The 26,394-nt window shown below is 43.5% G+C and overlaps 2 protein-coding genes across 4 annotated transcripts; one reads left to right on the forward strand and one right to left on the reverse strand.

Annotated features, from left to right (window-relative positions):
• Nucleotides 1-2,406: 2,406 nt before the first annotated feature.
• Nucleotides 2,407-10,935, reverse strand: LOC115416007 (coiled-coil domain-containing protein 106-like). Of its 2 annotated transcripts, none has more exons than XM_030129708.1 (7): nucleotides 10,812-10,935; nucleotides 9,104-9,256; nucleotides 5,784-5,984; nucleotides 5,462-5,617; nucleotides 5,167-5,355; nucleotides 3,910-4,070; nucleotides 2,407-2,708 (listed from the first exon to the last, which is right to left on the reverse strand). In XM_030129708.1, exons 1-7 carry the CDS (start codon nucleotides 10,849-10,851, stop codon nucleotides 2,553-2,555), a joined length of 1,056 nt encoding a protein of 351 aa, XP_029985568.1. In that variant the 5' UTR covers nucleotides 10,852-10,935; the 3' UTR covers nucleotides 2,407-2,552. The 2 variants fall into 2 exon arrangements, with proteins under 2 accessions (XP_029985568.1, XP_029985567.1); XM_030129707.1 differs by having other exon boundaries at nucleotides 10,797-10,935.
• Nucleotides 10,936-11,303: 368 nt separating this feature from the next.
• Nucleotides 11,304-23,992, forward strand: LOC115415997 (transmembrane protein 238-like). 2 transcript variants are annotated; one of them, XM_030129695.1, is made up of 4 exons: nucleotides 11,304-11,426; nucleotides 11,466-11,523; nucleotides 21,925-22,082; nucleotides 22,914-23,992. In XM_030129695.1, exons 3-4 carry the CDS (start codon nucleotides 21,932-21,934, stop codon nucleotides 23,075-23,077), a joined length of 315 nt encoding a protein of 104 aa, XP_029985555.1. In that variant the 5' UTR covers nucleotides 11,304-11,426; nucleotides 11,466-11,523; nucleotides 21,925-21,931; the 3' UTR covers nucleotides 23,078-23,992. The 2 variants fall into 2 exon arrangements, with proteins under 2 accessions (XP_029985555.1, XP_029985554.1); XM_030129694.1 differs by having other exon boundaries at nucleotides 11,345-11,390; nucleotides 11,430-11,523.
• Nucleotides 23,993-26,394: the final 2,402 nt, after the last annotated feature.

Raw genomic sequence — 26,394 nt, forward strand, 5'->3', positions numbered from 1 at the left:
ATGCACGCACCAGGCTGCTTCATTTTTTTGCACCATGATCTAATTGGAGTTCCATCGTCTCCCTTCTCATCAAGCCACGCCCACCTCCATCCACAGGGTGTCCCATAAGTCTCCATACATAGGAAAAATAAACGTTTCTTGACATAAACCATTTTTATTTATATAATATGCTCTATATGACTGCCATTTTGTCGGGAACACATTTCAATGCGTGTCCTCCACTGCTGAAGAACTAGAAAGAAGAAATATAAAGAAATACATGTTAGAACCATATATGTATGGAATGGATTATGTCTCCTATGTATGGAGACTTATGGGACACCCTGTATTTTCCACGCATCTCTCAATAGTTCCCACTTCAGCTCCTTCCTCTACAAACGTGTCCATGATGTCGTATATGCTAGCCAAAATAATCTGTACGTCATCAAACCTGCGTCCACAACCCCCTCCCGCCAATATCGTGTTCTCTTTTGATTGGAAGAAATTCCGTCAACTGAAACAAAAATAATATTCCGTTCCAGATCCTCTGTGAGGGTATTTAAAATACAGTGGCTTTGCAAATACCAAGGGTGTTCCTCATTCATTCAGTTTTATCTTCGTACTGTACCACACACATAGAAATAAGATGCTAAACGGGTCCAAATAAAGCACTTATGCAGTCGGGCGCGTAACCGCGTAAGGCCGCGGCGCGCACAGCCGCACGCACGGGAAGGGCACACACACACACACACACACACACACACACACACACACACACACACACACACACACACACACACACACACACACACACACTCTAGTCATATACCGGCAAGAGGAGATCAGCCCTGAACCCAAACATGAAGGTCCATGCAGATCAGTTGTGTCTTCTTCCCTTTTCGCTGTGGTTCTTTCAGAATGAAAGCTCCTTGTTCGCACTAAACTCCAGTTAGTCTGGAGGCTGAACTTCAGTGAAGCTGAACTGGTCCATGTGTTTGTAAGGCACAGAATGAGCAGAGTTTCCTTCCAAAGAGAAATAGTCATCAATCTGTCCTCCCAACATAAAAATAAAGAAGTCATCTTATTCTCATCACTGTTAAACCTGTCAGCCCCCTGTGCCCCCCTGTGCCTGTGTTCAACACCTGCAGATTCAGGTCTGCAGACCCGGGACCCAGTGCCGACTGGACTCCGCGAAACACGTGGGGAAGTTACTTCAATATGACTTCCCCCCCTCAATTTTTCCATTTGACGGAAATCCGTCGTGGTGATGGAGAACTTTAATCCCTGCTGTAGATGTTGTGACCTTGCTGTGACCTTCAACTTTGGCCTACTGGGACCAAAAGTTAATGGGTTGGTCCCAGGGCCTAGGCCTATCTCTGGGGAAGATTTGGGAAAGATGGGTGGAAGAGTTTTACACTAAAGATGAGAACAAACAAACAAACAAACAAACACACACACAAAACAAAGTGATCATAATACCTCCTGGAGGAGGGAATGAATTCCAGCAGCACATCGACCTTCCTCTACCTCAGACACAAGGAGCATCCATCCCATCATGCATCAGTGCATTACTTTGCTCTGCCACCAGAGGGCGCTTCAGTCCTGGATTAAACAGAACGGGCCAGCTTTCCTTTAAATGTGACAGTTTTATAACAAGCATGGGTTTAAAGGCACTCATTCAACAGAACAGAGGCGTCCTGCCTGTCTTCAACCAGACCCAGACCCATTCCCAGACCCTAACCAGACCCAGACCCATTCCCAGACCCAGCTCTGCAGAGAACACCTCCTATCCTAGCACTGACAGTCCATTTTAAATGGATTATGGTTATTTTGTTGTTTTGCTTGGTATTTTTATTGCACTTTTAAATTGTACAGCTGTTTTTATGTCTTCTTAATCTATTCTTGTATTTTATTTTATTTTTTTAATTTTTGGCTTTCCCCTGTAAGTCGCTTTGGAAAAAGCATCTGCCAGATGCATAAATGTAATTCAATCTAGTCTCATATTTGGATCAATGTGACAATGGTCACATAAATAAAAAAGTTCTATTCAAAACCAAACCAGTGCAGTTCCCACTCCAGTTTCTTTTACTTTCATGCATCATACATAGTATTATCAGTCATAAATCCAAATCATAAATGCATCATCGTGACCAACTTAAAATAACAGACATTAGATGAATGTGTCAGTTCAATCAACTGCAGTGTCACAAAAATACATGAAAACAACAGAATTCTTGATCATATTTAACAAAAACAAAAGGCAGAAGAAACTACAGTTTACAGCCAAATATTCAAACACAAATGGACGAGTTTCAAAACCTGCAACTATTAATAATAATAATAATAATAATAATAATAAATGAAAAGGCCTGTAAAGAGAATTCAGATGAACCACAACTGGAACTCAGATTCCTCTAACTTTAACTTTCATCTGACTAAACTAAAGAAACACTTAAATGAGTTGAACTGTTTTCACATTAACTGTGTTGGACTTGTCACATTTATTATTGTTTCTTTAAGTGACACTGAAAAAAGGGGGCGGTGCCTCCTCCTCCTGCTGCTCCTCCCATTGGTCAGTTCCTGAACCTATAGGAGATGGGCAGCAGCTTGTGCGTCTTCTTCATGCTCTGGACTTTGGCGTGCGTTTGCTCGTCCATGGTCTTATAACAGCGTCGGGCATAATCCAGAAGCTTCTCCTTAGACGGGTCAAACTCACCGACGTCCGCCACCTGTAGCACATTCAGGGTCAGGGGTTAGACTTAGGAACAGGGTCAGGGGTTAGGGTTTAGGGTTAGGAACAGGGTCAGGGGTTAGGGTTTAGGGTTAGGGTTAGGAACAGGGTCAGGGGTTAGGAACAGGGTCAGGGGTTAGGGTTAGGAACAGGGTCAGGGGTTAGGGTTATAGGAACAGGGTCAGGGGTTAGGGTTATAGGAACAGGGTCAGGGGTTAGGGTTATAGGAACAGGGTCAGGGGTTAGGGTTATAGGAACAGGGTCAGGGGTTAGGGTTAGGAACAGGGTCAGGGGTTAGGGTTATAGGAACAGGGTCAGGGGTTAGGGTTATAGGAACAGGGTCAGGGGTTAGGGTTAGGAACAGGGTTAGGGTTATAGGAACAGGGTCAGGGGTTAGGGTTATAGGAACAGGGTTAGGGTTATAGGAACAGGGTCAGGGGTTAGGGTTATAGGAACAGGGTCAGGGGTTAGGGTTAGGAACAGGGTCAGGGGTTAGGGTTATAGGAACAGGGTCAGGGGTTAGGGTTAGGAACAGGGTCAGGGGTTAGGGTTATAGGAACAGGGTCAGGGGTTAGGGTTATAGGAACAGGGTCAGGGGTTAGGGTTATAGGAACAGGGTTAGGGTTAGGTTGCCAGCTGCAGTCAGATCCTGTTTGTGTCCTTGAACCCATCAGCGTTCACTGCCTCAGATCTTCTTCTTCTGTTTTTCCTACAGTCTGAGTTCATCAACATGGTGTTCTGATGTCTGGGTTTGTTCCACAGCAGCATGTGATCAGACCCTAACCCCCTAACCCTAACCCTGGGGGTTTAATAATAATAATAATAATGGATTGGATTTCTGTAGTGCTTTTCTATGAATGCATACTCAAAGCTCATACAGAGGATCCATTCTTCATTTGCTCTCACATTCTCCCTCTGGTGGTGGTAAACTACATCTGTATCCACAGCTGTCCTGCGGGGGGCAGACTGACATAACAGAAGCATGGCTCACAATCCACACCTACGGCCCCTCCCACCACCAACGAACATTCACACACATTCATACACCAGTGTGAGTAGGAGCACTGGAGGCAAGGAGGGGGAAGTGTCTTGCCCGAGGACACAACAGCACATGACTGGAACGGAGCGGGATTCGAACCGCCAACCCTTTGGTTATTGGACGACCCCCTACCATCTGAGCCATGGCCGCCCGTTTTCACCTTCTCTGGTGCCACCAGCAGCAGCTCAGCGATGGGTGACGTGGACGCCATGGTGTTTCTGTCCACGCCGTGGATCTGGAAGGCCCTGGACATACTCCGGACCCGCTGGTAGGTGGACAGGATCTTCTTGTACCGGATCAGAACCCCATCTGGGTCCTTCACTGTGGAGGGACAAACCCAACAGGGTCAGGGTTTGGATCCCATGACACACTACTGCTGTGAGGAGATTCAGTACGAAAGCAAGGGTTAGGGTTAGAAACAAGGTTAGGGTTAGGCTTAACCCGAACCCTAATGGAAGGGGTTAGGGTTAGCGTTAGGCTTAACCTGACCTAGCAATATTAGTAGTTTTTTTTAATAGTGTGTTTTCTATTGTGATGCGTGTGGCGGTCACATGACCCTCACCTCTATGCCTGCTGTGATGCATGTGGTGGTCACATGACCCTCACCTCTCTGCCTGCTGTGATGCATGTGGTGGTCACATGACCCTCACCTCTCCGCCTGTTGTGATGCGTGTGGCGGTCACATGACCCTCACCTCTCCGCCTGTTGTGATGCGTGTGGCCACATGACCCTCACCTCTCTGCCTGTTGTGATGCGTGTGGTCACATGACTCTCACCTATCTGCCTGTTGCGATGCGTGCGGCGGCCACATGAGCCTCACCTCTCCGCCTGTTTTGATGCGTGTGGTCACATGACCCTCACCTCTCTGCCTGTTGTGATGCGTGTGGTCACATGACCCTCACCTATCTGCCTGTTGTGATGCGTGCGGCGGCCACATGAGCCTCACCTCTCTGCCTGTTGTGATGCGTGCGGCGGTCACATGAGCCTCACCTTTCTGCCTGTTGTGATGCATGCGGCGGTCACATGAGCCTCACCTTTCTGCCTGTTGTGATGCGTGCGGCGGTCACATGAGCCTCACCTCCCTGCCTGCTGTAATGAGTGTGGTCACATAACCTTCACCTCTGCCTGTTGTGATGTGTGCAGTGGTCACATGACCCTCACCTCTCTGCCTGTTGTGATGCGTGTGGTCACATGACCCTCACCTATCTGCCTGTTGTGATGCGTGCGGCGGCCACATGAGCCTCACCTCTCTGCCCGTTGTGATGTGTGCAGTGGTCACATGAGCCTCACCTTTCTGCCTGTTGTGATGCGTGTGGCGGTCACATGAGCCTCACCTCCCTGCCTGCTGTAATGAGTGTGGTCACATAACCTTCACCTCTGCCTGTTATGATGTGTGCAGTGGTCACATGAGCCTCACCTCTCTGCCTCTCCCGTCCATGGCTGATCCTGAAGATTCTCCTCATCTTCATCCGTGGTTCTCCTCCGTTCCTTCGCCCTCTGCCCTTTTTCTTCGTCTCCACAGACGAGTCGTCTTCTTCATCCTCTTCCTCCACAAACTCAGCATCGGTGTAATATTTATCCTCCTCCAGGTGGAACTCCTGCTTCACTAGGGTTAGAGTTATGGGTTAGGGTGAGGGTAAGGGTTAAGGTTAAGGTTAGAGTTAAGGTTATCATTTACCCAGGGTTAAGGTCAGGGTCAGGATTAGAGTTACCTGGGATGGGGGCGGTGCCACGGCGGGGCCTTAGACCTGGTCCCTGAAGGCGTTTGAGGGTCATCCCAGACCTGGTGGTCATTGGGGAGGGGGGGTTTGGAGGAACAGTGGGCTGGACCTTCACCCCCCGCTGGGAGTCTCCGCCCCAATCAGTCACTGATCAAATAGATGATAGGGTTAGGACTCATGTGAGTCCATCTGTTCACAATGAACGTGAAGAAAGAACTTCCATTTGTTTTGGTTCTTCCTTGTGTTTATCTTTAACCTTTAGCAGATCCAGAAAACAGATCCATACCCTCTGATCTACGAAACAGATCCATACCCTGTTCAGTCGGACTCCTCATGCTGATTATAAATCGGTCTAACTGACATCGGAGATAGTTCCTCTCCTCTTCCAGCTCCTCGATGCGTTTCTGCATCCACACGTTTTTCTCCAGAGCCACGTACAGATGAGCCCGAAGATTAGAGACCAGGATGAAGGGACTGTAGGGGGCATGGGGGGGCGGATCCTGGAGACCTGGGTCTGAAACCAAAGGGGGACACATGGGGGGGGAGTAGGGTTATATAAACAGTCGATGGTTGCTAGTTAGTGTTATATAAACAGTCGATGGTTGCTAGTTAGTGTTATATAAAACAGTCGATGGTTGGTAGTTAGTGTTATATCAACAGTCGATGGTTGCTAGTTAGTGTTATATAAACAGTCGATGGTTGGTAGTTAGTGTCATATAAAACAGTCGATGGTTGCTAGTTAGTGTTATATACAACAGTCGATGGTTGGTAGTTAGTGTTATATCAACAGTCGATGGTTGCTAGTTAGTGTTATATAAACAGTCGATGGTTGGTAGTTAGTGTCATATAAAACAGTCGATGGTTGCTAGTTAGTGTTATATAAACAGTCGATGGTTGCTAGTTAGTGTTATATAAACAGTCGATGGTTGGTAGTTAGTGTTATATAAAACAGTCGATGGTTGGTAGTTAGTGTTATATAAACAGTCGATGGTTGGTAGTTAGTGTTATATAAAACAGTCGATGGTTGGTAGTTAGTGTTATATAAACAGTCGATGGTTGCTAGTTAGTGTTATATAAACAGTCGATGGTTGGTAGTTAGTGTTATATAAAACAGTCGATGGTTGCTAGTTAGTGTTGTATAAACAGTCGATGGTTGGTAGTTAGTGTTATATTATAAACAGTCGATGGTTGGTAGTTAGTGTTATATAAACAGTCGATGGTTGGTAGTTAGTGTTATATAAACAGTCGATGGTTGGTAGTTGGTGTTATATAAACAGTCGATGGTTGCTAGTTAGTGTTATATAAACAGTCAATGGTTTGTAATTAGTGTTATATAAAACAGTTGATGGTTGGTAGTTAGTGTTATATAAACAGTCGAGGGTTGGTAGTTAGTGTTATATAAACAGTCAATAGTTGGTAGTTAGTGTTATATAAACAGTCAATGGTTGGTAGTTAGTGTTATATAAAACAGTCGATGGTTGGTAGTTAGTGTTATATAAACAGTCGATGGTTGCTAGTTAGTGTTATATAAAACAGTCGATGGTTGCTAGTTAGTGTTATATAAACAGTCGATGGTTGCTAGTTAGTGTTATATAAACAGTCGATGGTTGCTAGTTAGTGTTATATAAATAGTCGATAGTTGGTAGTTAGTGTTATATTATAAACAGTCAATGGTTGGTAGTTAGTGTTATATAAAACAGTCGATGGTTGCTAGTTAGTGTTATATAAACGGTCGATAGTTGGTAGTTAGTGTTATATAAACAGTCGATGGTTGGTAGTTAGTGTTATATGAAACAGTCGATGGTTGGTAGTTAGTGTTATATAAACAGTCGATGGTTGGTAGTTAGTGTTATATAAACAGTCGATGGTTGCTAGTTAGTGTTATATAAACAGTCGATGGTTGCTAGTTAGTGTTATATAAACAGTCGATGGTTGCTAGTTAGTGTCATATAAACAGTCGATGGTTGCTAGTTAGTGTTATATAAACAGTCGATGGTTGGTAGTTAGTGTCATATAAACAGTCGATGGTTGGTAGTTAGTGTCATATAAAGAGTCGATGGTTGGTAGTTAGTGTTATATAAACAGTCGATGGTTGCTAGTTGGTGTTATATAAACAGTCGATGGTTGCTAGTTGGTGTTATATAAACAGTCGATGGTTGCTAGTTGGTGTTATATAAACAGTCGATGGTTGCTAGTTGGTGTTATATGAACAGTCGATGGTTGCTAGTTAGTGTTATATAAACAGTCGATGGTTGGTAGTTAGTGTTATATAAAACAGTCGATGGTTGCTAGTTAGTGTTATATAAACAGTCAATGGTTGGTAGTTAGTGTTATATAAAACAGTCGATGGTTGGTAGTTAGTGTTATATAAACAGTCAATGGTTGGTAGTTAATGTTATATAAAACAGTCGATGGTTGGTAGTTAGTGTTATATTATTAACAGTCAATGGTTGGTAGTTAGTGTTATATAAAACAGTCGATGGTTGCCAGTTAGTGTTACATAAACAGTCGATAGTTGGTAGTTAGTGTTATATAAACAGTCGATGGTTGGTAGTTAGTGTTATATAAAACAGTCGATGGTTGGTAGTTAGTGTTATATAAACAGTCGATGGTTGCTAGTTAGTGTTATATAAAACAGTCGATGGTTGCTAGTTAGTGTTATATAAACAGTCGATGGTTGCTAGTTAGTGTTATATAAACAGTCGATGGTTGCTAGTTAGTGTTATATAAACAGTCGATGGTTGGTAGTGTCATAAACAGTCGATGGTTGGTAGTTAGTGTTATATAAACAGTTGATGGTTGGTAGTTAGTGTCATATAAACAGTCGATGGTTGGTAGTTAGTGTTATATAAACAGTCGATGGTTGCTAGTTAGTGTCATATAAACAGTCGATGGTTGCTAGTTGGTGTTATACAAAACAGTCGATGGTTGCTAGTTAGTGTCATATAAACAGTCGATGGTTGCTAGTTAGTGTCATATAAACAGTCGATGGTTGCTAGTTAGTGCTATATAAACAGTCGATGGTTGGTAGTTAGTGTTGTATAAACAGTCGATGGTTGGTAGTTAGTGTTATATAAACAGTCGATGGTTGCTAGTTAGTGTTATATAAACAGTCGATGGTTGCTAGTTAGTGTTATATAAACAGTCGATGGTTGCTAGTTGGTGTTATATAAACAGTCGATGGTTGCTAGTTGGTGTTATATAAACAGTCAATGGTTGCTAGTTGGTGTTATATAAACAGTCGATGGTTGCTAGTTGGTATTATATAAACAGTCGATGGTTGCTAGTTAGTGTTATATAAACAGTCGATGGTTGCTAGTTGGTATTATATAAACAGTCGATGGTTGCTAGTTAGTGTTATATAAACAGTCGATGGTTGCTAGTTGGTGTTATATAAACAGTCGATGGTTGCTAGTTGGTATTATATAAACAGTCGATGGTTGCTAGTTGGTGTTATATAAACAGTCAATGGTTGCTAGTTGGTGTTATATAAACAGTCGATGGTTGCTAGTTGGTATTATATAAACAGTCGATGGTTGCTAGTTAGTGTTATATAAACAGTCGATGGTTGCTAGTTGGTGTTATATAAACAGTCGATGGTCAGTGGTCTTCTCTGTGGTGGGCGTGGTTTACCGTCTGTCATCTGAGTGCCGTTGGTCAGGTGGTACGAAGGGGGCGGGTCCATATTCTCCTCCAGGGGAAATGAGACTTCGTAGGCGTTCAGGTAAAGCCCGCCCCCTCCTGCTGAAGCCGGTCCAGATGAAGCAGAGTGAGTCATGTAGTGTTCTGAAACAGAACCAAACTTCACCGTTCATAAATTCCATGTCTCTGTGTTACAAAGCCACACTTTTGGACCGTATGGGCCTTCTGACGTTCAGTACTAAGGAAGCAGTCCAGCTGCACGCTGGAACGACTGGGCTCACACTAGTGACGGACAGTGTGGAAAAAAAGGAAAAGAAAACAGAGGCTAATGACACAGTTTCAGCTTGTCCACCATTACTACTGCCGCTTCAGGGGACAGTCCGGCTGTGGTCAGTCCAGCTGTGGACAGTCCGGCTGTGGTCAGTCCGACTCTGGACAGTCCGGCTGTGGACAGTTCAGCCGTGGTCAGTCTGGCTGTGGTCAGTCCGGCTGTGGACAGTCCAGTCACAGGCTGGTGAATAGTTAATTAAAGTCCAGTTGCTAATGACAGGTACACATCTTGTCTTTCTTACAATATACTCACATTTCAATCATACAGAACCAGTCTGTCATGATCTCACTTATGTGTGAATGTAGACTTTATGCCACAAGTGTCAAACATGCGGCCCGGGGCCCAAATTCGGCCCACCAAAGGGTCCAGTTCGGCCCTTGGGATGAATTTGTGAAGTGCAAAAATTACACTCAGATATGAACAATACTTTGAGTTCAGGTTCCACATTCAGACCAGTTTGAGCTGCAGTGGGCAGGACCATCAAATACTATACGAATAACAGAGAAATAATAACAACTGACAATGTTTCTGTTTGTAAATGAAAATATTTTCATGTATTTACACTAAAACAAAGTATAATTTTGCAAAAAATGTGAATAATCTGAACAAATATGAACAACCTGAAATGTCTTAAGAGGAGTCAGTACAATTTTACCAATATTCTGTCTGTTATTTTTATTTATTTATTGGCTTAGAGTCTGGTTTTGACCAACTCTATATATAAAGTGTTGAGATAACTTTTTGTTGTGATATGGCACTATATAAATAAAATTTGATTGATTGAGTGATTTGACTGGTTTTCCCCTGTAAGTCGCTTTGGAAAAAAGCGTCTGCCAAATGCACAAATATAAATGGAAATGTTATTTAATGTTTTGTGTGTTTGTAGATCCACTGTGATCTGTAAGTTATAATGAACATGTGTAAATGATAAACTGAGGCAGAATAGTGTTAAATTACACTGATTTTTTCAGTTTGTTCATGTTATTCACATCTTTAGAAAGGATCGTTTGTAGATGTAAACCTGTTCAGAATGTAAATTTACTTTTTTCGCTCTTAAACATAGAGAAAAGTTTGGAGTTGACATTATTTCTGTATTATTCTGTTCTTATTTTCCTGGTTCAGCCAACTATAGATCAAATTTAGCTGAATGTGGAACTGAACTAACAGGAGTTGGACAGAACCGCTTTATGCATGAGCGTGGTGGTTCTTGTGTGGGCCTGTTGTGGAGCTGCTGCTCTGGGAGGGGGCGGTGGTCCAGATGCTGTTCGAGGACGGGGGTGTATGAGGCTGGGAGGGGGACATCACAGTGTACCCACTAGAATAAACGAGACTACACCACAGGGTTAGGGTTACCTGGGTTAGGGTTACCTGGCTGGTCCGGTTCCTCTCTTCCGGTTGGAGGGTTCATGTCGGACACCCGGACCTCGGACCCGGTCCTGATGAGTAATAACCCGGGACAAACCGGGCCAAAGCGCGTGGTTCAGGTGTGTGTTCCCGGTGTGTTCGGTTATACTTCTGTAATACAGATAATAAGAGCTGACCCGCCAGGATCTGCGGGTCCAGGGTCAGGCTCAGATCCTCCTTCTGCTGCTCTTACTTGATTATAACTCCTTCTGCTCCTTCTGCATCAATTACCTGATTATAAGAGACTCCAGCTGCAGCACAGGTGAAGATCTGCGCACATGCGCACAACGGCCTCCTCCGCCACTCTGCAGCTCGAACACAACCCGCCTTTAAGGGTTTCGTCTGTCCGGTCCTCATACCTGCAGACTGACAGACTGACCAATCCACGGTCCGGTTAACCTACATGTGGGGAGGGGTCCGGACACAGACCGGAAACGTGTCACCGGTGGGCGGGGTGAAGAGAAAGACCGACACAGAGCCACAGGTGAAGGCGGAAGAAGAGAGGAAGAGCACGAGGAGAGGGTTCAAGAAGCAGAACCGAACCCAGACCCAGAACAACGGAACCAGAACCGAACAAAGGGACCAGACCCAGAACAACGGAACCAGAACCGAACAAAGGGACCAGACCCAGAACAACGGAACCAGAACCGAACAAAGGGACCAGACCCTAGCACAGGTAACAGACCCGAGCCACGGAACCAGAACTTTTCAGTGTTGAACTGCTCGGTTGGATGTTCCTGCTTCCTTTTGCTGCTTCTTCATGTTTCATATGTTTGGAGAGAAATGTGTTTTTGTATTCATCCATGAAAAAGAATAGATTTGCAATTAAAAACAGATTTGAGAGTAAAAGACAGTAAGTGTCACTAAAAACCAGATCATTTTGTTTGTAAATCAGTTCTCTTTGCTTGTGAGTTAAAAACTTTTGTTTGACTCTTCACAACATTTACTTGTGAATTTAAGTTCACTTAATGGGCGTGGCCTACGCTGATGGATGACAGCAGAGTTTCTATTGGTGGGTGTGTCCTGGCTCCAGCTCCGCCTCCAGCTTCTGCCTTTAACCCACTTGTGTTGTGTTTCTGTTACTGGAGGTCAGCTGATATTCTGCTGCTCTGTGAAATTAACATGTGTCCTATAAGTAATAGATTACACTAAATATGGTCGTCTCCAGCCTGTACATTCACAGCCTGAGCAGAAAACAGAATGAGTGAGTGAGTTACAGGAGCTGCAGACAGCAGGTGTATACAGATCCACTGGGGTCAGCTGGGGGTACCAGTCGTGGTATCGCGGTGTCGTGGCACTTGTCACCCATTGCTCAAAGCCAGTGCTCCGTCCACTGTGTGTGTCAGCGGTGTGCCAGGTACTGACAGTGAAGTACTTTTTTAGTGAAGTAATTTTCGTAAAGGTAAAATTGTAGGGGGCGCTATGGCACCGAATTTCAAATATTTCTGATAAATGGGTGTAGGCCTGGGAGACAGACATCTGAGTCAAATTTGAGCCAAATCGGTGTTCGTATGTCCGAACTGAAGAAATTTTAATAAAAAAATATTAAAAATTTTTGTAGGGGGCGCTGTAGTGCAAAATTTCAGTTTCTTTTGACAAATAGGTGTAGGCCGGGGAGACAGATGTCTGAGTCAAATTTGAGCCAAATTGGTGCTCGTATGTCCGAACTGATTTCATTTTTGTAAATGTACATTTGTAGGGGGCGCTATAGTGCGAAATTTCAATTTATTTTAATAAATGGTTTAGGCCTTGGAGATAGACATCTGAGTCAAATTTAAGCCAAATCGGTGTTTGTATGTCTGAGCTGAAGCAATTTTTGTAATGGTAAATTCACGAAGAAACTTTGCAAAGTTTGCGATGTCGTCACACAAAAACGGTGACACCTATCCAAAAAATTCGGCTAACTTTTGATGCCCCACTTCTGTAGATACTGTACACCGATTTTGAGCTCATTTGGCCAAACGGCCAAGGAGGAAATAGTTAAAATACAACGTCAGCGAAAACGCTGACTCAGCATTTTGGAAATTTCAATCCAATATGGCTGACAAAGGGTTGGTTTAGGGGCGTGGCCATAATAATATTTTTTGTTTGTCTCCTCATGATGACTCTGTGTACCGATTTTCGTGGCTCTACAACAAACTTTACGTTGGACGTGCTCCCATTGGCGTAATGCATTTCCACTTTTCAAGGGGGCGCTGCGGCAACATGTCTTTACCGACAGCTACGAAACCTATATGTAAATTAAATTTCTCGCACTTCTGAATTTTGTGCAAAATTTGGTGAGTTTTTGTAAATGTTCAGGGGGTCAAAATTGAGCTCAAAGCGCAGGAGAAAGAAAAATAAGACCAAAAAAAAAAAAAAATTAAAGCCGCAAGCGGCATCTAAAGGCCCTCGCCACGGGCATGTCCAGTAGAAGTATGTCCATTGTTCCGCAGGTGGTGCTCTAGCACCAAATTTCAATGTCTTCTGATGAATGGGTGTAGGCCTGGGAGATTGACAATTGACTCAAATTTGAGACAAATCAGTGTTTGTATGTCCGAACTGAACAATTTTTTTTATAAGTAAATCTGGAGGGGGCGCTATGGAGCCAAAATTCAATTTGTTCCATTGAATGGGTGTAGGTCGTAAAGGTAAATTTGCAGGGGGCGCTACTGAGCGAAATGGCAATTTCTTTTGATAAATGGGTGTAGGCTTGAGAGATTGACAACTGATTCAAATTTGAGTCAAATCGGTGTTTGTATGTCCAAACTGATGTCATTTTTGTAAATGTACATTTGTAGGGGGCGCTATAGTGCGAAATTTCAATTTCTTTAAATAAATGGGTGTAGGCCTGGGAGACAGATGTCTGAGTCAAATTTGAGCCAAATTGGTGTTTGTATGTCCGAACTGATGTCATTTTTGTAAATGTACATTTGTAGGGGGCGCTATAGTGCGAAATTTCAATTTCTTTTAATAAATGGGTGTAGGCCTGGGAGGTGGACGTCTGAGTCAAATTTCAGCCAAATCGGTGTTTGTATGTCTAAGCTATAGCAATTTTTGTGATGGCAAATTTTCGAAAAAACTTCGCAAAGTTTGCAGCCTCGTCGCAAAAAAACGGTGACACCGATTCAAAAAAATTCGGCTAACTTTTGATTCCCCACTTCTCTAGATACTGTACACCGATTTTGAGCTCATTTGTCCAAACGGTTTAGTAGGAGATAGTTAAAATACGTCAGCGAAAACGCTGACTCAGCATTTTGGACATTTCAATCCAATATGGCCGACTTCCGGTTGGTTTAGGGGCGTGGCCACAATAATATTTTTTGTTTGTCTCCTCATGATGAATCTGTGTACTGATTTTCATGGCTCTATGACAAACTTTATGTTGGACATGCTCCCATTGACGTAATGCATTTCCAGTTTTCAAGGGGGCGCTGCAGCAACATTTCTTTAGGCCTTGGAGATAGACGTCTGAGTGAAAATTCAGCCAAATCGGTGTTCGTATGTCTGAGCTGAAGCAATTTTTGTAATGCTAAATTCACAAAGAAACTTTACAAAGTTTGCGACGTCGTCACACAAAAACGGTGACACCTATCCAAAAAATTCGGCTAACTTTTAATGCCCCACTTCTCTAGATACTGTACACCGATTTTGAGCTCATTTGGCCAAACGGCTTAGTAGGAGATAGTTAAAATACAACGTCAGCAAAAACGCTGACTCAGCATTTTGGAAATTTCAATCCAATATGGCCGACTAAGGGTTGGTTTAGGGGCGTGGCCATGATAGTATTTTTTGTTTGTCTCCTCATGATGAATCTGTGTACTGATTTTCGTGGCTCTACGACAAACTTTATTTTGGACGCGCTCCCATTGGTGCAATGCATTTCCACTTTTCAAGGGGGCGCTGCCGCAACATTTCTTTACTGACACTTACGAAACGTATATGTAAATTCAATTTCTCGCACTTCTGAATTTTAGGCAAAATTTGGTGAGTTTTCGTAAATGTTCAGGGGGTCAAAATTGAGCTCAAAGTGCAGGAGAAAGAAAAAAAATAAAATAAAAAATAAATAAAATTAAAGCCGCAAGCGGCATCTAAAGGCCCTCACCAAGGGCACGTCCAGTGGAAGTATGCTCATCGTTCAGCAGGTGGCGCTGTAGCCCCAAATTTTGTGTCTTCTAATGAATGGGTTTAGGCCTGGGACGTTGACAATTGATTTGAGACAAATCAGTGTTCGTATGTCCGAACTGAACAAAATTTTGTATATATAAATCTGTAGGGGGCGCTATGAGCAAAAATTCAATTTGTTCCATTGAATGGGTGTAGGCCTGTGAGATGTACCACTGAGTCAAATTTGAGCCAAATCGGTGTTCGTATGTCTGAACTGATGCAATTTTCGTGAAGGTAAATTTGTAGGGGGTGCTACTGAGCAAAGTGGCAATTTCTTTTGATAAATGGGTGTAGGCCTGGGAGATTGACAACTGATTCAAATTTGAGCCAAATTGGTGTTCGCATGTCTAACGTGAAGTAATTTCGTAAAGGTAACATTGTAGGGGGCGCTATGGTGCCGAATTTAAAATTTTTCTGATAAATGGGTGTAGGCCTGGGATATAGACGTCTGAGTCAAATTTGAGCCAAATTGGTGTTCGTATGTCCGAACTGAAGCAATTTTAATAAAAAATATTAAAAATTTTTGTAGGGGGCGCTGTAGTGCAAAATTTCAGTTTCTTTTGATAAATAGGTGTAGGCCTTTGAGACAGATGTCTGAGTCAAACTTGAGCCAAATCGGTGTTCCTATGTCCGAACTAATGTCATTTTTGTAAATGTACATTTGTAGGGGGCGCTATAGTGCAAAATTTCAATTTCTTTTAATAAATGGGTGTAGGCCTGGGAGATGGACGTCTGATTGAAATTTAAGCCAAATCGGTGTTTGTATGTCTGAGCTGAAGCAATTTTTGTGATGGTAAATTTTCGAAAAAACTTTGCAAAGTTTGCAACCTTGTCGCACAAAAACGGTAATACCGATTCAAAAAATTCGGCTAACTTTTGATGCCCCACTTCTGTAGATACTGTACACTGATTTTGAGCTCATTCGGCCAAACGGCCAAGGAGGAGATAGTTAAAATATGACGTCAGCGAAAACGCTGACTCAGCATTTTGGAAATTTCAATCCAATATGGCCAACTAAGGGTTGGTTTAGGGGTGTGGCTATAATAATATTTTTTGTTTGTCTCCTCATGATGAATCTGTCTACCGATTTTTGTGGTTCTACGACAAACTTTATGTTGGACGTGCTCCCATTGGCGTAATGCATTTCCACTTTTCAAGGGGGCGCTGCAGCAACATTTCTTTACTGACATCTACGAAAACCTATATGTAAATTCAATTTCTCGCACTTCTGAATTTTGGGCAAAATTTGGTGAGTTTTCATAAATGTTCAGGGGGTCAAAATTGAGCTCAAAGCGCAGGAGAAGGAAAAATAAGACAAAACTTAAAGCTGCAAGCAGCATTGGGCGGGACCTCGCACCGGGCGATCCCCCTCCCCCGCGATCCGCCTCCCGTGCGATCCGCCTAGCCCGCAATCTGCCTGCCGTGACTTTCGACACCTCAGCTCCACTCACACCTCTCCGTCCCCATACCAGTTCCCATCCTTTAGTGTCCGTCCTCCTTACATCTGTACAGAACACCAGCGACCCTCTGCTGAAACCACCATCACCTTTAAATGAGACTTTTATTTTGGAAACCCTACTGTGTGTATGTGCATTTGTTTTGTATGTGAGAGAAAGAATCAGTTTGAAAAATGAATTGAAATTGTGTGAATAAGTGAGTATAAAAGTGATGATTTCTCACATTTAAGGCTTTTATTTTGGAAAAACCCTATTTTGTGACCATGTGTGTCTGTGAGAAAGAGTATTTTTGAATGAAGAAACATTGTACAAACAGTTGAGCGTTTGGTCATAAAAATGAAAAGAGGTATGTAAGTAGAAGTAACAGACAGTATGTATTATGTTTAATAAGGGTTTTATTTAGAAAAAAATGTACTGTGTGTACTTTGTAATGTGTGCAAAATGTCCAATATCCACAATATTATGCAGCAAAACCTGTTGTAAAATGTGATGAAGGGAAGAATAACAAAACAAAACAAACAAAACAAAACAAAATTTTAAAAAAAGCTATTTCCCTGCCTGGGGTTTGAACCCAGGACTCCTGTATAACAGAACACTGCTCTAACCACTGGTATATTGTCAGACATCCACAAGATGGCAGTAGTGTGCTTTAAATAGGGACTTTTTCATTGTGAAAAGTGAAAGTAAACATAGTCTTCAAAACATCGCCATAATTCCATAACCGTAGGTCGTATCAGAAAAATTATTTCACTTTTGGATTCTGCAGACTTGTGGGAATTGAATGGGGTATAACTTTTGTTTCAAAAGTCTGAAATGAATAAGTAGTAATTTCAGAAACGTAGAGTAACTTTCAAAGGCAGATTGCCAACTTCCTGTTGGAGTTAGCTCATGAGTGTCAGTGTATGATTTGTCGGCTCAATCAGACCAACATTTTGGCATTTGTTTCATGTTTCTGTGACATTCCTACTGGCTGCTAGGGCAGATTTTGTGTGTTTTTTAGTACATAGGTGGCGCTACAGAGTCCATTTTGGCACCCAAGGGGTTAATTTTGATATTGAATCAAAGTGTTCACCAGCCATGACATACATGGCAAATTTGGTGAGTTTTGGAGCATGTTAAGGGGGTCAAATGGCAGTCTAAAGTAGAAAAAGTATGATGATGAACAAATTGTTATAAATCAATAACCGTACATCGTATCTCAAAAATTTTTGCATTTGAACATTGTGGTGAGTCCAATGAACGCGTAGATATGTCACGTGTGGAAAAACTGCAAAGTGACAAATGAGTTCCAAACATCGCAACTTTGCGGGCTTGTAAAAAAAAAAAAAACTAAGACAGTTAAGACTAAGCTATGAGACCACTTTTTTGAGGAGGGTTCACTCTATCTTTTGGTGCTATTTAGAAGTCAATACGACAAACGGTGTCATCGGAGTTAGTTTTAGAAATTTTATTTTGAAAGGCATATTGCGAACTTCCTGTTGGAGATAGGTCATCAGTGTCAGTGGACTGTTTGTAGGGCATTTTCCAACCAACATTTTGGCACTGGTTCCATGTCTCTACACCTTTCCTACTGGCTACTAAGGCAGTTGCCGTTTTTTTCACATAGGTGGCGCTAGAGAGCCCATTTTGGCACCTATGGGGTTAATTTTCTCATTGTATCAAATTTTTCGCCAGGCCTGACATGTGCGCCAAATTTGGTGCGTTTTGGAGCATGTTTAGGGGGTCAAAATCCAGGTGAAAGTGGCGGAGTAAGAAAAATAATAATAATAATTAAAGCTGCAAGCAGCATTGGGCGGGACCTCGCACCGGGCGTTCCGCCTCCCCCGCGATCTGCGTCCCGGGAATGTCCACACCTCAGCTCCACTCACACCTCTCCGTCCCCATACCAGTTCCCACCCTTTAGTGTCTGTCCTCCTTACATCTGTACAGAACACCAGCAACCCTCTGCTGAAACCACCATCACCTTTAAAATGACACTTTTATTTTGGAAACCCTACTGTGTGTATGTGCATTTGTTTTGTATGTGAGAGAAAGAATCAGTTTGAAAAATGAATTGAAATTGTATAAATAATTGAGCATTAAAGTGATGATTTCTCACATTTAAGGCTTTTATTTTGAAAAAACCCTATTGTGTGAGCATGTGTGTCTGTGAGAAAGAGTACTTTTGAATGAAGAAACATTGCACAAACAGTTGAGTGTTTGGTCATAAAAATGAAAAGAAGTTATGTAATAGAAATTTTGTATTATTGGTAATTAGGGTTTTACTTAGAAAAAATGTACTCAGTGTACTTTTGAATGTGTGCAAAATTTCCAATATCCAAAATACAATCCAGTAAAACCTGTTTTAAAATGGAGAAAGAAGAAAAAAAAAAAAAAACAAAAAAACTGGATTGTCTGGGATTTGAACCTGGGTCCTCTTGTTCCATAGGCAGCTACATGAACCACTGCACTAAGGACAGACACATACATCTGCACCAGGAAGAGTTTTATAGGGACTTTGTCATTGTTAAAAGTGAAACTAAACATAGTCTTCAAAAAATCGCCATAATTCCATAACCGTAGGTCGGATCTGAAAAATTCTTTCACTTTTGGATTCTGCAGACTTGTGGGAATTTCATGAGGTATAACTTTTTATTCAAAGGTCTGAAATGACTAAGCAGTAATTGCAGAAACGTAGAGTAACTTTCAAAGGCAGATTGCCAACTTCCTGTTGGAGTTAGCTCATGAGTGTCAGTGTATGATTTGTCGGGCTCAATCAGACCAACATTTTGGCATTTGTTTCATGTTTCTGTGACATTCCTACTGGCCGCTAGGGCAGATTTTGTGTGTTTTTAGTACATAGGTGGCGCTACAGAGTCCATTTTGGCACCCAAGGGGTTAATTTTGATATTGAATCAAAGTGTTCACCAGCCATGACATACATGGCAAATTTGGTGAGTTTTGGCGCATGTTAAGGGGGTCAAATGGCAGTCTAAAGAGGAAAAAGTATGAAAAGAAACAAATTCTCATAAATCAATAACCGTACATCCTATCTCAAAATTTTTTGCATGTGAACATTGTGGTGAGTTCCCTGAACGCGTAGATATGTCACATGTGGGGAAAAACTGCAAAGTGAAAAATGACTTCCAAACATCACAAATTTGCGGGCTTGTAAAAAAAAACTAGGACAGTTAAGACTAAGCTACGAGATCACTTTTGTGAGGAGGGTTCAGTCTATCTTTTGGTGCTATTTAGAAGTCAATACGACAAACGGTGTCATCGGAGTAAGTTTTAGAAATTTTATTTTGAAAGGCATATTGCGAACTTCCTGTTGGAATTAGGTCATAAGTGTCAGTGGATGATTTTTAGTGCTTTTTCCAACCAACATTTTGGCACTGGTTCTATTTCTCTACGACATTCCTACTGGCCACTAGGGCATTTGCCATATTTTTCACATAGGTGGCGCTAGAGAGCCCATTTTGGCACCTATGGGGTTAATTTTTTCATTTTATCAAATTTTTCGCCAGGCCTGACATGTGTGCCAAATTTGGTGCGTTTTGGAGCATATTTAGGGGGTCAAAATCAAGGTGAAAGTGGCGGAGTAAGAAAAATAATAATAATATAAAAACGAATGAAAAACAATAGGGCCTTGCTTGCAGGCAAGGCCTCTCACTGTGTGAGAGGGCCTTACCTTTCAGCTCGGTCCCTAATTAAAGCTGCAAGCAGCATTGGGCGGGACCTCGCACCGGGCGATCCGCCTCCCGTGCGATCCGCCTCCCGTGCGATCCGCCTCCCGTGCGATCCGCCTCCCCCGTGATCCGCCTCCCGTGACTGTCCACACCTCAGCTCCACTCACACCTCTCCGTCCCCATACCAGTTCCCACCCTTTAGTGTCTGTCCTCCTTACATCTGTACAGAACACCAGCGACCCTCTGCTGAAACCACCATCACCTTTAAATCAGACTTTTATTTTGGAAACCCTACTGTGTGTATGTGCATTTGTTTTGTTAGCATTTTGGTACCCAAGGGGTTAATTTTGATATTGAATGAAAGTGTTCACCAGCCATGACATACATGGCAAATTTGGTGAGTTTTGGAGCATGTTAAGGGGGTCAAATGGCAGTCTAAAGTAGAAAAAGTATGAAAATAAACAAATTGTTATAAATCAATAACGGTACATCGTATCTCAAAAATGTTTGCATGTGAGAGTTGTGCTGAGTCCCCTGAACACATAGATATGTCACATGTGGGGAAAAACTCCAAAGTGAAAAATGAGTTCCAAACATCGCAACTTTGCGGGCTTGTAAAAAAAAAAACTAAGACAGTTCTGGAAAAAGTACGCGATCACTTTTGTGAGGAGGGTTCACTCTATCTTTTGGTGCTATTTAGAAGTCAATATGACAAACGGTGTCATCAGAGTTAGTTTTAGAAATTTTATTTTGAAAGGCATATTGCGAACTTCCTGTTGAAGATAGGTCATCAGTGTCAGTGAATGATTTGTATAGCATTGTCCAACCAACATTTTGGCATTGGTTTCATGTCTCTACGACTTTCCTACTGGCCACTAGGGCAGTTGCATTTTTTTTTTCACATAGGTGGCGCTAGAGAGCCCATTTTGGCACCTATGGGTTAATTTTTTCATTTTCTCAAATTTTTCGCCAGGCCTGACATGTGTGCCAAATTTGGTGAGTTTTCGAGCATGTTTAGGGGGTCAAAATCCAGTTCAAAGTGACGTCGGAGAAAAACAAAATTAAAAAAAAAAAAAAAACGAACGAAAAACAATAGGGCCTTGCTTGCAGGCAAGGCCTCTCACTGTGTGAGAGGGCCTTACCTTTCGGCTCGGTCTCCAATAATAATAATAATAATAATAATAATAATAATAATAATAATCTGAGCAAGAACAATGTAGCTGTTTCCGTGGCAACCACGTATTTGGCCTTATTTGAAAGCTCTCGAGGTCCCCCACATGTCTGTGGGGTCAGAGGTCACGTGTTGTGCACTTACACCCACGTGACTGACCCCGAGTGGGCGTGGCCAATTGACTCCCATTCATTCTGAGCAGGTGTAAATATGCGATTTGTGCACATGTCATGTACATCTGCGGAAAGGTCTCAGTGCCGTGAATGTGAATATGTCTGAGAGTGGCGACAGTGGCGAAAGGCGACCGCGTCACTGGCGATTTTGTCCCCATGCGCCCACTGCAGACTCAATAGGCCCTGCGCCGGCTTTACTCGGCTCGGGTCTAAATATTGACATGAAATCAGTTCAGTTGAATTCTGTGAATGTTTGTGTTTGACATTTCAGAGTTCATTCTCATTCTTTCTTTTCTGTTCAGTACATGATGACGTATTGAATGGATTTTAAAAAAAGTACCCCTGGGCTCCTTCCAAGTACCCCTGGGGGTTCACGTACCCCACAGTGGGAACCCCTGGGGGTTCGGGTACCCTAACCCAAAACCCCTAACCCTAAACTGGTTCTGGTTCTCCTCTGCCCAGGTGCATTATGGGACGGTGTGCTGGTCTGTCCCACTGTAAACTGGCTCTGGCCTTCGCTGTGCTGATGGACGTCCTGGGGGGGGGTGCTCTGCTGGTGGGGGTCTTCGCCCCCTTGGAGATCCAAGGACAGGACTTTGGAGACCTGCTGGTCTACACTGGTAAGAACCCAGCAGGGAGACACTGGGACCAGTAGGGGACACAGGACACACTGGGACCAGGAGGGGACACAGGACACACTGGGATCAGGAGGGGACACAGGTCATACTGGGACCAGTAGGGGACACAGGACACACTGGGATCAGGAGGGGACACAGGTCATACTGGGACCAGTAGGGGACACAGGACACACTGGGACCAGTAGGGGACACAGGTCATACTGGGACCAGTAGAGGACACAGGACACACCGGGACCAGTAGGGGACACAGGACACACCAGGACCAGTAGGGGACACAGGACATACTGGGCAGGACCAGTAGGAGACACAGGTCATACTGGGACCAGCAGGGGACACAGGACATACCGGGACCAGTAGGGGACACAGGACATACCTTGACCAGTAGGGGACACAGGACATACCTTGACCAGTAGGGGACACAGGACATACCTTGACCAGTAGGGGACACAGGTCATACTGGGCAGGACCAGTAGGGGACACAGGACATACTGGGACCAGTAGTGGACACAGGATATACTGGGACCAGTACGGGACACAGGTCATACCAGGTAGGTAGTGGTCTGTTGGGGTAGGGGTGGGGGCAGCGGTCTGTGATTGTCGGGGGGTGGGCATGCCCATGCCCGAAAAGGTTCAGTGGTGGCACACCAGTTAGGAGCAGCAGCCTGATGTCCCTAAGCATCGATCTCACTTTCGTTTGATGGACTCTGTGCTGTCAAATGACAATAAAGGCTGTTCTATGTAAGGGCGGGGCATATTCTTCTGCAGGACATAAAGGTTCCTTCATTCATTGGTGGGGGGCGTGTCCTCCTGCAGGGGCGCTGCTGGTGCTCATGTCACTGGGTGGGTGGGTCCTGTGGTACAGCGGCAACATTGAAGGCCTGACGTCCAGGAAGGACCTGGGACACATCGGCAGCACTGTGGACCGCCTGGCACGGAACCTGAGCCGCAAGATCCTGAGCTACAGGAGCCGCAGCTGACCGCTACCGCTGACCACCACCACTGACTACCACCGCTGACCACCACCACTGCTGACCGCTACCACTGGACACCACCACTGACCACCTCCACTAACCGATACCACTGACCACCACTGACTGCTACCCCTGACCACCACTGCTGACCACCACCAGTGACTGCTACCACTGACCACCACTGCTGACCATCACCACTGAACACCACCCCCACTGACCGCCACCGCTGACCACCACCGCTGACCACCACCGCTGACCACCACTGACCGCTACCACTGACCACCGCTGACCATGACCACTTAGTCCTGGCTGAATTCTGCAGTGAAAGTGTCAATCAGTATTAGTATTAACCTGAGTTAGCCCTTAACCTGAGTATTAACCTGAGTTAGCCCTTAACCTGAGTTTTAACCTGAGTTAGCCCTTAACCTGAGTATTAACCTGAGTTAACCCTTAACCTGAGTATTAACCTGAGTTAGCCCTTAACCTGAGTTTTAACATGAGTTAACCCTTATATTAACCCCAGTTAACCCTTAACCTGAGTATTAACCTGAGTTAGCCCTTAACCTGAGTTTTAACATGAGTTAACCCTTAACCTGAGTATTAACCTGAGTTAACCCTTAACCTGAGTATTAACCTGAGTTAGCCCTTAACCTGAGTTTTAACATGAGTTAACCCTTAACCTGAGTATTAACCTGAGTTAGCCCTTACCCTGAGTTTTAACATGAGTTAACCCTTAACCTGAGTATTAACCTGAGTTAACCCTTAACCTGAGTTAACCCTTAACCTGAGTTTTAATGTGAGTTAACCCTTATATTAACCCCAGTAAACCCTTAACCTGAGTTTTAACATGAGTTAACCCTTAACCTGAGTATTAACCTGAGTTAGCCCTTAACCTGAGTTTTAACATGAGTTAACCCTTAACCTGAGTATTAACCTGAGTTAACCCTTAACCTGAGTTTTAATGTGAGTTAACCCTTATATTAACCCCAGTAAACCCTTAACCTGAGTTTGACCTGTTTGTTCCTGTTCCGTTGTCAGCGTTGTCTGTTTTTATTTGTTGTCTTTTATATGAGTTGATTATTCAGTGTAACTTTTACTCTTTATCTTAAGAAATAAAAACATCTTTCTGTCATAAATGTCTGAAAATGAACGTTTATGAACCCATTCAGAACCATCAGCTTATCCTGATTTTTGATGGCAGGGGGTTCACGTCCTTATTTTTGGAGCAGGGCCCCCTGCTGTTCTGGGTCCAAACTGACCCCCCTGCTGTTCTGGGTCCAAACTGACCCCCCCGCTGTTCTGTTCTGTCAGACTCGTGTATATTTGATGTGACATGTGTTTGTGTGTCACCTGACTTCACCTGTTGGATTAATCTGTCACCATCTGTTGAACCAATAGGATTAAACCTGTTCTGGGGTCAGTTTGGTGCACATACACACTCCACCACCATGAGGGCGGAGTCTGGGGGCGGGGTCTGGGGTCCCGCAAACAGACGCTAAATGGATTAGTGACGTGTGTTTTCAAGAAGTCCACAACAAACACAAATTCATGAATAAAATAAACAAATAAACCGTCATCATGTTTATTTATAATGATAAATGTTTGTAATATAAAAATTTATCATATAAATGTTTCTGATCTCAGTCTGAAAACAGTCGTCTGTCAACAGAACCAACGGAAGTTAAACCAGGTTTAACAGTACAATGCACTGAATCCTTTCTCCTTCTTCCTCTTCTTCTCTTTCTTCTCCTTTCTCTTCTTCTTCTTCTCCTCCTTCTTTTTCTTCTCCTCCTTCCTCTTCTCCTTCTTCTCCTCTTTCTTCCTCTTCTTCTCCTTCTTTCCCCTCTTCTCCCTCTTTTTCTTCTCCTCCTTCCTCTTCTTCTTCTTCTTCTCCTCCAGTGTCACCTGTAGTTCCTCTTTTTTTCCCTCATGTATTTGTGTTTTTGGCCGAATTCCCTCTTCTCTCTGTCAACACATGTTGGTTGCCACGGCGCCCGTTTCAGCCCAGATTAACCCTTCCTTTTAGAGAACAGATTCCTGAAGGTCGATCCAAACATAGGACTTATCAGACCCATTCTGGTGCTTTACTCTGTGTCTGTGTTCGATCGCTGCCAAATCCTCCTTACACCACCTTCACAGATCCACCTTCCATGGCTCCGCCTCCTTCTGCTCCGCCATGTTAATCCCACCCTCCCGTCAATCCAAGGATTCCTCCGCTAAAGCCATCTAAAAGCAGGCTGTGATCAACAGGTTGATCAGAAAAAGTGCAGGATGAAAACACTTAATCAGATCAATGCAGTTCTAAAAGGAGAGCAGCCCTGAAGAACCGACTCCAAACTCCAACCGCTCATGAACCTGGACACACAAATAAACCTTCATTTAGCCTGAACTTTTGATCATCACATGATCTCCACTCATTCATCTGAACAAACAAACACGGAAATCATTTCCCCCATAGATGAGAATGTCAAGCCTCAGTCACAAATGAACACCGAACACCGTGCAAACACTTTATGGACCATTTCCTACAACCTTCTCAAGGCGGCCTTAAAAGAACGGAGCCTTCATAGACAGTTCAGAAGTTCGCATTCAGGTGGGGGATCTTTTCTATGAAATTGCTGCAAAATCTGCCCTGGAAGAGCGCTCTAATGAATGTCTTAGGAACAACCGAAGAACAATGCACCATGTTGGATCAGGAGGCCGTTCCAGAAGCCCAGGTAGACCACCAGCACACATGAGGGTGTTATTTGGGGTCCCTCATGGCAGTGTCTCCAACCTTTTTGAACCACGGCACATATTTTACATTAGAAAAATCACAACGCACACCACCAAACAAAACTCACCAAAAGTCTATTTGTGTCCATATGATGCTAATCTAGTCTCAGTGTGAAACCTGGGCCTGTTTAGTTGAAAATAAAGCTGATATTCTGGCAGGAATTGAAGAAAGACTTAGGGTTGGGTTAGGGTCCGTCTCAGACCTCTGGGACAGACCCTAACCCTAACCCTCTGGGACGGACCCTAACCCTAACCCTCTGGAACAGACCCCCAGCTTATTCCATATATTCCCGCGTGATTCAGCACCATGGACAGATACAAACACATCATGTATTCTCTACAGGTGTGTGATTCAGCACCATGGACAGATGCAAACACATCATGTATTCTCTACAGGTGTGTGTGATTCAGCACCATGGACAGATGCAAACACATCATGTATTCTATACAGGTGTGTGTGATTCAGCACCATGGACAGATACAAACACCCCAGCCAGCATGTCCATGTGGGCCCCAGAAGGGTTACGTTTGGGCTGCATATAAGGGTC

The sequence above is a fragment of the Sphaeramia orbicularis genome, unplaced genomic scaffold (assembly GCF_902148855.1).
Source record: "Sphaeramia orbicularis unplaced genomic scaffold, fSphaOr1.1, whole genome shotgun sequence".
Classification (NCBI taxonomy): Eukaryota; Metazoa; Chordata; class Actinopteri; order Kurtiformes; family Apogonidae; genus Sphaeramia; species Sphaeramia orbicularis.

Bases quoted from the DNA above. Each gene is read 5' to 3' on its own strand.
- LOC115415997 (XM_030129695.1), top strand. From the start codon at position 21,932: ATGGGACGGTGTGCTGGTCTGTCCCACTGTAAACTGGCTCTGGCCTTC. The intron at 22,083-22,913 runs GTAAGAACCCAG...GTCCTCCTGCAG, and splicing joins AGACCTGCTGGTCTACACTG to GGGCGCTGCTGGTGCTCATG.
- LOC115416007 (XM_030129707.1), bottom strand. From the start codon at position 10,851: ATGAACCCTCCAACCGGAAGAGAGGAACCGGACCAGCCAGGTAACCCT. The intron at 5,985-9,103 runs GTAAACCACGCC...CTTTGGTTTCAG, and splicing joins CGGCACTCAGATGACAGACG to ACCCAGGTCTCCAGGATCCG. The intron at 5,356-5,461 runs GTAACTCTAATC...CTCTAACCCTAG, and splicing joins TGGCACCGCCCCCATCCCAG to TGAAGCAGGAGTTCCACCTG.